This window comes from Lontra canadensis, unplaced genomic scaffold (assembly GCF_010015895.1).
Source record: "Lontra canadensis isolate GAN:19392208 unplaced genomic scaffold, GSC_riverotter_1.0 scaffold34, whole genome shotgun sequence".
Classification (NCBI taxonomy): domain Eukaryota; kingdom Metazoa; phylum Chordata; class Mammalia; order Carnivora; family Mustelidae; genus Lontra; species Lontra canadensis.
Window position 1 is genome coordinate 3,036,505 of NW_022631028.1, and position 12,010 is coordinate 3,048,514.

General features: G+C 39.7%; 1 protein-coding gene across 14 annotated transcripts in view; it reads right to left on the minus strand.

The window, feature by feature from the left end:
* MAGI1 (membrane associated guanylate kinase, WW and PDZ domain containing 1) overlaps positions 1-12,010 on the minus strand; it is a 633,434-nt gene that overhangs the window by 249,961 nt on the left and 371,463 nt on the right. For all 14 annotated transcript variants that reach the window (XM_032867328.1, XM_032867342.1, XM_032867333.1 and 11 more), the window contains exon 2: positions 2,569-2,685. In XM_032867328.1, coding sequence (XP_032723219.1) covers positions 2,569-2,685 — 117 coding nt within the window. The remainder of the gene's footprint in view (positions 1-2,568; positions 2,686-12,010) is intronic.

The following is a 12,010-nucleotide window of genomic DNA, read 5'->3' on the forward strand; positions in this document are numbered from 1 at the left end:
AACGGCTTCCTAATCCATTGGCACAACAGGTTGGCAGAGAGCTCTGCAGTTACCAATCACGTGGGCCAAAGAATCAAAATAAACACAAATGTGGCTTGAGTTCTCCAGGCCTATAACAGAATCCCAAGTCACCCCTCGTCTACTCATGTTCAAAGGTACGCAGGCTGCGCCAGACCCAGAAACAGCCCTCTTCTGAATTTCCTTCCCGTTTTATGATGGAAATGTATAATAAAATGTTACTTGTTTTCTCCTTCAGTAGAAAGACCATTTTTACCTTCCCAATTCCTAACGTGTGGGTTTCACAGAAATGAAACATTAATACCAGGGGCTTTATCCACGCAAAGACAAAACATGATTTTCCACTGTGTTTAAAAGGCTGAGGTCATTTTTGTCCCAATTCCTATATAGCGGTAAGCTTAAAATCAAGCCATTTAGCTCACAGTCAGGTCCTATAAATCGGTGGAAAAAAATAAATGGGAAAGCATGCCAAAACGTAACCATAGTAACACCACAGATGCGTCAAGAAATGGTGTGCTCATTTGCTTCATTCCCCATTTCTTAAATTGGAATCTAAGTGGGGGAAAAATTACACAGAGAACACTCATGATTCTGCAAGTACCAAATTCTGCAAAACTATATTCAACCTGTCGTCCCAGAACAACAGAGCAGCTCTGGGTACAGCTACAGAAGCAGCCCTAGGTGGGAAGAACTCAGAAGACCCAGATCCGACACTTATCCGTTATTTGATCTCCCCATGACTCTGTTTCCTCATCTGTACACGGGGTGTTAAAAATCCCAACCTCAAAGAGTCATTCCACAGGTAAAACTGATCAGTAGATCAGAGTCAGGACAATGGTGGACTCGGAGACCACCAGCCTTAGTCACCTTCAGCCTTGTTTTGTATTGGCTTACCTTGATGGCTTGGTTTCTTGACCCATAAAAAGAATCGTAATCCCTTCACAACCCATGCGATTAACATTAGGAATTACTATTAATCCAAGTGTAAAGGATTATTAGTAGGATGTAAGTTTACAGCATTTCAATTCCCATGCTGAAAGACCAAAAGAACAGAGGCCCAGAGATTCACAAATGCATTATCGCCACATTTTCTCTTTCAAAGGTAGTTCTGCCACTCAGCAGAAAGAGACAACCCTAGGGCACCGACCCAAGTTCCTTACACTCAACCTCTTTTCCTACTGGAGCCTTGGTTTTATTAATAAGTAAAATGAAGGGGTGCCTGGGTGGCTCAGTGGGTTAAAGCCTCTGCCTTCGGCTCGGGTCATGATCCCAGGGTCCTGGGATCGAGCCCTGTATTGGGCTCTCTGCTCAGCAGGGAGCCTGCTTCCTCCTCTCTCTCTGACTGCCTCTCTGGCTACTTGTGATCTCTGTCAAATAAATAAATAAAATCTTAAAAAATAAATAAGTAAAATGAAGAGCAGGGGGCTGTTCTAGAACCTGAGCTTTAAAGGCCTAAGTCCTGGCAGATCTATGACGGCTTACATTAAGTTCTGTTTATCGTTTTGCAGTAGGATCTGTAAACATTAGGGCTCCAGCATACCCTTGCAAAATACTATTTAAAAAAAAAAAGAAGAAAGAAAGAAAACCACTATAGGAAACAAATCACAGCAATAAGCAGGGTACTTTCAACTTCAAATGATTCCTACTGTTTTTGCTGGTTAAAAAATGTTGTTAAAAAAATTAAATTTCAAGCTTTGAAGGACTGGGTAATAAAGAAAAGTAAAATTCTAAGTACTAAAATAAAAATCATTCCTTCTTCTTAATTTTAAATAAAATGAAATCATTGTAAGTCTCCCCAGGACTCCTACCTTTTAATTAGGTATGTATGGTAATACTTTACTACAACTTCTGCCCCATAGACTGACTTCCCTTCCATCCTTTCCTTCCTTCCTTCCCTCAACACAAAAACCTTGCTTTCATAGTCCCTATGTTCCAAGTCCTGCCTTCTCAGATTTATCCTGATCGAACGGGTTCGTGGGATTTGAGCTTTTAATTGGTGGAAACCATTTCTTCAAAGAAGATTGTGCATGAAATCCAGGTCTATGAATCAGGTCACGTTGGGGAAGAAGAAAGAGTCTGCTGAGGCAATGAGGAAGTAACTCACTGATCTCTGCAGAGGTCAGTGCGAAAGCCTCTCGCCTGGTCTACCCCCATGAGTAACAGTGATGGTTAACATTTACGGAGGCTTACGCCACACCCATACTGTGCAAAATGTGCTTACATGCCTCATCCCATGGGCGCCTCCAAAGAGTCCTATTGAATAAGTCGGATGTCCTTTCCACCGATGTAAAAACTGGCCCTGACAAAGGACAACTAATTTACCTGGCATCATAAGCAAGTACGTGGCAGAGCCAGAACTTGAAAGCCAAGTAATTTCACCTTGCGCTATGCAACATGTCCCATGGTCACTTACAATTCCCTGGACTTAGGAAGTCGCTACATGAACAAACCAACCAACCAGTGCTCCAAAACCAGCTGGAGAGTTCTTCTGGCTCCAATAACTTTCCACACACCCACCCAGCAGTCAGTTGCCTTAAACCAGCTACTTACAAGGCACAGCATGGCGGTAAAGGTTATCCCTTATGGTCTGTTGGAGCTCATGATCAGGAGACCCTTTCTGGAACCGTTGATTGAGGAAATGTCGCAGGTCCTTGTTCAGCTTTCCTCCTGTAGGCAATATATAAAATAGACAGAACACATCAACAATTGGGCTTCCTAGGGACTGAGCAGCTGGAGAGCTTTGTGTGGGAATGCCACCCTCAAGCCATTCTAGCCAGCCAACCTCAGTCATTAGGAAGACTGACTTCAGGTTTTCTTCTGCAGGCGAAAAAGCACGCAGAAATGTAATCAAGATAAAACAGCACTGAAATAGCATTAATTTGGGGGTCCCACTTCACATAATACTAGAAGGCTCCAATAACAAAGAACTTAAATGAGGCGATTACATTTAAAATATGTGCCACAGACGCTTGCAAATGCTACTGAAGAGAGAGTAAATGGCTGAAACCTTAAAGAGAACAATGCAGCAAGAGCTGACAAATTATACCGTGTTCTTTGACCAGGGATCCAATCGGTAGAAATGTACCCTATGAATATACTTGCAAAAATCTGCAACATCTCCAGAATTGTTTATTGCAGCATTTTTAAAACAGCAAATAAATAAAGAGAAAAACCAAAAACCTGGAAAAATCCACAAGGGAGCAACTAAGTAAAGTATAGTTCATTCATACAGTAACTACTCGAAGAAAGTTAGATCTGCATGTATTGGTGTCAAAGGAAAATATGCGGAGTAGTGCATACGGCCTGATTTCTTTTTTGTAAAAGGGAATAAAGAAAAGGAGAGGTCCTGTTTGCTATAAGAAATCATCACAAAGTTTTAACAACAGTTTCCTTTGGGCAGAAGGACATGAACTTGGAAATAAGGGAGAAGATGTCACTCTTCATCCTATAGACAGATACAGATATATCGTATAGATCTTACAATCCTGTGTTGATTTCCAGACACTAGATACATACTGCCTCTTTATTACTATTGTATAAGTAATAGTTACCTAGGTGGGTCTGTGCATTTCTTTGTAATTCTCTACATTAACAAAACAAAACAATAGCTAAAAATACTATGGTTACCATACTGCTTCTTTATTACTGTTATAAAGTAATGGTTACCTAGGTGGGTCTATACATTTCTTTGTAATTCTCTACATTAACAACACAAAACAATAGCTAAAAATATTATTGTTACAAAAATATGTCATAGAAAGGAGACGATAACCAAAGGTTCTTTTTAAATTACAGACACAAATTATAGTCTATAGGATCAACACAGAGCTTATAGATCAACTTAGCTAACATTTATTCTTAATGGAGAAAGAAGGTTCAGTGACAGCTAAAAATAACAAGGCTAAAACGGTCCTTCCATTTTTAGACGAGATAAAAATTAGGTAAGAGCATTTCTAGCCTTAGAGAAACAATGTAGGAATGCAGTATTTATGTGAGCCACAAAATCCATGTCTTCAGATGAAAACTTCCCCACGGTCGGAAAGAGTAAATCATGAGGATGACAGTGATGGTTAAGTTGGTGATATGTCCCATGCAGGGCAGGAAACTACTGATTTTTATCTTAGTATCATGTTTAAAACAAGATTCCCTATTACAGATGATCATTTTAGAATAGACTAACAAAACCCAATTTGAACTATTTTATTTCAGATGTATTATGCCTAAGGTTCCAAGTGGTCAAAAGGAAAACAGATATATTTGAGTCAATCTTAGTTCATTTAATAAAGGTTCATTATCCACCAAATATTTGTTGAATAAAAAAGACAAACATTCACCTATCCACTCACCACCCCCCCAAAGGGGCACAAGATTTGAATAATTTACAAAAGAATATTTATGATTGACCTTTAACCACATGAAAAGATAATCAATATCATTAATTATCAGAGAAAGGCAAATGAAAGCCACAGTGAGATCCCACTCCATATCTACTAGAATGGCAAAAATTTCAAAGACTGACAGTATCAAGTGTTATCAAGATCGTAGAACAAAATGAACTCTTACACAATGTCACTGGGCTATTAAATGGTTCATTCTCTGGGTAAAGAATTTGGCAGTATCTTATAAAGCTAAGCCTTCACTAACCAAATGACCCAGCATTTCCACTCTTATTTATGCAAGAGAAATGAAAATAAGTGTACACATGTGCACACGCACACATACACACAACCTGTAGATGAATCTTCACATCAACTTTACTCACTATATAATAGTTCAAAGTTGGGAATAACCCAAATGTCTATCGACAGATAAATGGGTAAGCAAACTACTGTATTCAAATAGGATGCTACATAACAATTAATGGAACAAACTGCTAACACTTACAGTATTATTTGTGCATCTAAAACACATAATGCTAAGTGAAAGAAGCTAGACACAAAAGGCAACATTCTGTATGATTCCGTTTATATATAAAGTTTTAGAATAATCTAAACTATAGTGACAAAAAGCAGTTCCACGGTTACCTGGGGCAGAAGATAGGCAGAGACTGACTGCAAAGGTGCAGAAGGGAGTAAGACCTATGGAGCGACCAATGTCAATGTTCTGGCTTTGCAATTGTACTATACTCACATAATGGGTTATCACTGAGGGGAAAGTGGATTAAGGAGACAGCGGATCTCTGTACTATTTTTTACACCTTCCTAAGGGTCTAGAATGATTTCAAGATAAAACGTTTCTTAAAAAGGGGAGCACAAGGGAAGTTTTTAAAGGGGATGCCATGGGACGCCTGGGTCGCTCAGCTGGTTGGAGGACTGCTTTCAGCTCAGGTCATGATCTCGGAGTCCTGGGATCAAGTCCCGCATCAGGCTCCCAGCTCTACGGGGAGTCTGCTTCTCCCTCTGACCTTCTCCTCGCTCATGCTCTCTCTCACTGCCTCTCTTTCAAATAAATAAATAAAATCTTTAAAAATAAATAAATAAAAAAATAAAGGGAATGCTATTATAGAAAAACTTAATTGTGACAGGATAATAGGGGTTTATACATTTATCAAAACGTATGCAACTGTGTGTATGCAATATGTAGTGTGTATGTTACACTTATAAAAATGATTTCAAAGGTTTAAGAATAGATACATAATTACTGAATGACTCTGTGTAGGCACTGTTCTAAATGCTTAATTCTCAATTTCCCTTTGGAGAGATGAACAGAAAGAAAAATAGAGTAAATCTTGGGAGTTAAGACTAAGGCTTGGGTGTAAAGCCTGGCTCCACTATTTGTTAGCTGGTGAACCCAAGCACATTGCTTAATCCCTGAACCTTATCTGCAAAAATAGAGCACTGTAAAACCTGTAGCTGTGCTACAAAATTGTCAAGAGGATTAAATGAGGTTCCAGCCATGCCTGGCAAAGAGAAAGCACTCAGTGAAAGATGGAAATTGTCATGACAATGTAGAGGGGACAACTGTTGAGTTGAGGGGGAAAAGAGCTGAGGTTAGTTCAAAGATGGGCTGTTTCTCTTTTTTTAAATGCACATAAACATAAAACCCATTCTATTACTTAGAAATAGCTATAAATAAAATACGGGCATAGGGAAATTTGGATTAAAGGATATTTCTAGAGTTTCTAGAAGGGAATAAAATTCTACTTGTGGGGGACCTGGCTGGCACAATCAGTTAAGTATCTGCCTTCGGCTCAGGACATGATCCTGGGGTAACTGGGATGGAGCCCCTACTCTGGCTCCCTGTTCAGCAGGGAGTCTGCTTCTCCCTCTCCCTCTACTTCCCCCCCTGCTTGTGCTCTCTTGCTCACTCACTCTCCCAAATAAATAAATAAATAAATAGATGAAATCTTTAAAAAAAAAAAAACCCCCTCTATGTGTACTAAAATTGTCTGGACATATATAAATTGGTTAGCATTTAGTGCATACGTAATATATTTTTGGCACTGTGCTGAAGTTGAAATGAAACCGACTGGTAAATCACTAACATATAATAGTCACACCTGTCAACTCTGTCTCTAGGTATAAGGCACCCTGGAATTCGACCAAAAGGATAACAATGTTTACCAGCAAAATCTTCATTGTTTAGGACCTAGAATGTCTATTCCCCTTAGGAGACCACAGCTGTAGACATTCGAAAGACACTGAGTCATGAGTAGAAAAGATGGTATATGATCCAAATGTACTGTTTGAGTCAGAAGAAAATCCCAAATAAGATTCAGGATACAGTATCTCTTTTTCCTGTATAGAACTAGGTTTATACATTCTTTTTTTAAAGATTTTATTTATTCATTTGACAGAGAGAGAGAGAGAGAGAGACAGCACGGGAGCAAGCACAAGCAGGGGGAGCAGCAGGCAGAGGGAGAGGGAGAAGCAGGCTTCCTGCTGAGCAAGGAGCCAGACTCAGAGCTCAATCCCAGGACCCTGGCATCATGACCTGAGCCGAATGCAGATTGCTTAACCACCCAAGCCACCCAGGCATCCCAGGTTTACACATTCTTGTGGATCACAAGCAGGTACCCAACAACATAAACCAAGGGCTTATAGATTGGAAGGCATTCTTATGATACAGACACTCTTGGTTTATACTTGAGCTTTAGAGTGAAACTAGCCAAGCTAGCTAAAGTTTATGATCACCGAACTAAAACTCCTTCCTATTGCAGACGTGCAAAAGGGCAGGGTTAATGATGCTGGTGGTTAACATTTACTCTGTGTTCCGTGACATTTGTAAGTGAAAAGCCTCAACCTTCCTATTACATTAAGAATACTGTACTTTTTGGCATCTAATCTCAAATTAATTGCCAATTATTTAGGGGATATGTCTATAAATCTTCTCCTAATTGTCAAGGCAGTGAGCCAATGAAATAATAAATTGTTAGAGAGAGAGAGAGTTTGTCATAGCATCTTCGCTTTCTTTGCAATTCAAGATTTGTTTTGCAAATGGAAAAGAAAACATAGGTCAGAAATACATGGAACTTTTTCTAAGAAAAGGATTCAGAGCTTATTTTAAGATAATTTCATAATTTCAGTGACAAATATGGGGCTGACTCTCTATCCTGGATTTGCCATTCTATTTTCATATCAATATATCTGAAATTCTGTCTCTTAAATTTACAATATATCTCTGCTTTTTCCATTCACGTTAGTTTATAGAAATTTAACCATGTCAACCGATATAACCTTACTTTTTTTTTTTAAAGATTTTTTTTAATTTATTTGACAGAGAGAGACACAGCGAGAGAGGGAACACAAGCTGATGGAGTGGGAGATGGAGAAGCAGGCTCCCTGCGGAGCAGGGAGCCCAAAAGGGGCCTCAATCCCAGGACCCAGGGATCATGACCTGAGCCAAAGGCAGACACTTAACAACTGAGCCACCCAGGCGCCCTCTGATGTAACCTTTCTTAATTATTTTAAATGTTGTATAATATTCCATCTTAAAAAAACATAAAACTTAGGTAACCCTTGGAGAAAATTACGCTATTTCCAATGTTGTTGTCAATATAATAATGCTATCATAAATGCCACTGTATTTTTTCTTGTTTAATGTGAATATGTACAGGAAAAAACACAGTATATATATGGCTCAAGTACTACCCATAGTTCCAGACATCATTCCAGGTATTACTAGAGCTAGTGTTGGACTGTATCCCCCACAGATAAGGGGGGATTATAGTACTAGCGACTGTGAGCCTTCTATCATATATATATTTATATGATATATATAATACACACACATCTCATATATATATTTCACATATGTCTCATATACCTATTTTTTTCTTTAACATTTCTTCTCCTGTAACTTGCCTGTTCATACTCACGCATTCATTGTGCATTTCCCTGATGGGCCACCTTGTTATTTTTGATAAAATTGTCTTTATGTATTCTGGATAGGATTCCTTGATCAGTTACTTAAGTTGCAAATTTTGCTTGTTATTACTGAAATATGAAATGATCCCTTAAACACAATCGTGTCGTTTTTCCACACTTTCCCACTCACATGCTAGATAGTTTTCACTAAGTCAACTAGAGGCATCTTTTTCAAAGTGATGGGTTATGAGGGACTCTGCTTGGTCTGATCTCTACCTCCTAGCATACAGATCCTAAGGGAGAACACTAGTCAACAGAAATCATCTTCACGGTCAAGAAGCTAGGTTTCCAGAGATACTACTTTTGAGACCTGTTGATTCATCCATTTCTAACCGAGGAGGCAAAACGGAACTCTCTCCGTGTCGCCTAAGCTCCAGAACCTCTACCTCTAGAAGGTCAGAGAACAGCGTTTCTTTACAATGAGAATTTACACTTTAACGGGTTTCAAATGTTCAATGCTGAGGAAAACCTGCATAAGGATATTACACTAATCATACTTCCAGGTGATAATGCTTTCGCGCACAATTTCTTCCCGGAATGATTACCGTTGTAGGAAAGATATATTTATTAAGGCAACACAAGCGGTGTGTACTGTAGTGAGCTATTATACCAGAAAGATCTGTGTCCGCGTAGCAGTTTGCATTTATAAAGGATAGGGCTTTCTATTAAAAAACAAACAAACAAAAAAAAAAAACACTACAAAACTATCCGTTGGAATACATATTAGCTAGTTTTATTGTCACTTAAAGTTACACTCTGGAATACATTTAATGAGTTTTGTCTGTAAAAGATTTGCTATTTGTTTCTTTCTAATACATTTTTTTCTAATGTTGTTCTTACTGTACAAGTGATCTAAATTATGGGGGAGATAGTATTTAATGGGTCCAGAATTTACGCTGGAGACAATGAAAAGGTTCTGGAGGTGGGTGGTGGTGATGTTTGCACAGCAGTGTGAATGTACTTAATGCCACTGAACTACATGCTTAACGTGCTTAAAATGATAAATTTTATGTTATATATATTTTACCATAATAAGATGTCATCTAGATTAATGACGAGATTTGAAAAATACTTAAAAGTATGACAAAGAAAATTAACAATCAACTGAAACTTCATTAAGTTAAAAATGAACCGAAACTTTCATTCACGTGCTGATGCTATATGCCTTGTGTAAACACACACACGTATACACACAGACACACTTATGACACACTCACACGTTTGAGGAGCTGCCTTCACTCATCCAACAAATATTTATTAAGCACCTACAGCCAGAAAGTCGATGGGCCCTGGAGATACAGCCCAATAACACAGAGTTCCTGAGCGGGAACTGACACGTGTGTTTTAGGAGAAATGAACAGGGCTGGCCTCTAGGCAGAGGTCACTGTTAAGATGAGGAGTGAAGGAAGACAAGACGCAAGTTGGCTCTGCAAAGTGCAGGGTAACTAGCATTCTGGGCAGAGGACCCGCAGGTGTCAATGTCCAGAAATAGAAAAGAGGCTGGTGTGTTAGAGAAAGAGCATGGCGCATGGACAGGGGAGGCACACAGTGAGGTTAGATAGAGAAGCTGGGGCAGATCATTCATGCCTCGCTGGCCCTGGGAAGGAGCTGGCATTCTCTTCTAAGCTCAGTAGGCAAGCACTGAAGGGATGTCAGCTGGAGAGGTCAGGAAGGCCTGCTGTCAATTCTGAGATTCCTCCTACCCCTGTTGTCGTGGGTCAGGCACAGAGGGTGGTGACTGCGGGCAGCCAACATTGCTGATCACACAAGACCAGAAGTGGCCTGGACCAAGGAAACGGATGAGAAGACGAAGGACAGAGGGGCAGAGAGGAGAGGTCATTTAAAGCTGGAACTGACAGGGCTTATTTGAGGGATGGAGGAAGATACCAAATGTCAGAGAGGATGTCAAAGTGACTGCAGTGTCTGGGCTTAGCTGCTGATGACCATGTGGGAGCAGAATACAGAGTCCCATCAGATACCTGTTAAATAGGAGATGCGGAGGACCATGTTATATATGAGGATTTATATCCAAATGTTCCAACAGATCATTCATAAGCATTTTCAATATACTAGCCATGCTCAAAAAACAGGTTTTTTTAGTCACCTTCAGCATTGTTTTGTATTGGCTTACCTTGGTGCCTTGGTTTCTTGACCCATAAAAAGAATCGTAATCCCTTCACAACCCATGCGATTAACATTAGGAATTACTATTAATCCAAGTGTAAAGGATTATTAGTAGGATGTAAGTTTACAGCATTTCAATTCCCATGCTGAAAGACCAAAAGAACAGAGGCCCAGAGATTCACAAATGCATTATCGCCACATTTTCTCTTTCAAAGGTAGTTCTGCCACTCAGCAGAAAGAGACAACCCTAGGGCACCGACCCAAGTTCCTTACACTCAACCTCTTTTCCTACTGGAGCCTTGGTTTTATTAATAAGTAAAATGAAGGGGCGCCTGGGTGGCTCAGTGGGTTAAGCCTCTGCCTATGGCTCGGGTCATGATCCCAGGGTCCTGGGATCTAGCCCTGTATTGGGCTCTCTGCTCAGCAGCAAGCCTGCTTCCTCCTCTCTCTCTGACTGCCTCTCTGGCTACTTGTGATCTCTGTCAAATAAATAAATAAAATCTTTAAAAAAAAAAAAAAGAGCATAATGGATGCCATGATTGACCATACCCGGCCAGCTGTTAACATCTTTCTTTCCCATTTCATCTTTCTATATGTACATATATTTCTTATTTGCCTAATTACCTGAGTGATGGGGCAGCCTGTGAACCTCAGTTTATCCTTCTGTAAAATGGGATTGGAAAAAAAAACAACCTCAGTGGATTAGGGCAATGACTGTAAAGTTATGACTTAGCACTGTATCTGGCCTGTTAAAAGTGATCAGTAAATGCTCGCTGGCATTGCTGGAGTCCACGCGGCCACTGGAGCAGATTTGTTAGATCTCAATGAGATGTCTTTTTAAGAATTCGTTGTCTTCTTGGGTGCACCCGGCTGGCTCAGCTGGAAGAGTGTGTGACTCTTGATTTGGGGTCATGAGTTTGAGCCCCACGTTGGGTGTAGAGATTACTTATAAATAAAATAATAAAAAAAAAAGAATTCAGTGTCTTCTTGAAGGACACGCACCTGTCTTCAGATTGCATGCAAGGTTCTGAGTGTCGAGACACCTGACGTTAGCCTTGTTGAGTGGAGCTGGCCATAAGCCCCTGTCGGCTTGTCTTTTGCCTTTCCGCATGTCAACCTTTTATTTTTTCCTGAACAGATGTTATTCTACGACACGAGTTGAACTGAAAAAAATATAAGAGGCACCAAAGGCTGGAAATAAAGGAAAAATAGAGATGATGGAATTTAAACCGTGCTTTTCTTCCCATGCTTAATTCAAGTCTCTTCTCTCTGTGGGATGAAATTTGTTATAAAAAGATTCACCAGGAGAAAAAGAAGAGAGAAGACAGGCAGGAAAGAATAATAAAGTGGATGCCCAGAAGCGTGAGCAAAATGTTTTGTGCTCCTCCGTGTGGGGAGTTCAATGTAAATAGTAGTTTATAAGGCTTCATCAGCATACATAAATCTAAGTGGCAGCCTCTTTTTTCTTTTCTTTCCTTTTTTTTTTTCTTTATGTTCTACAG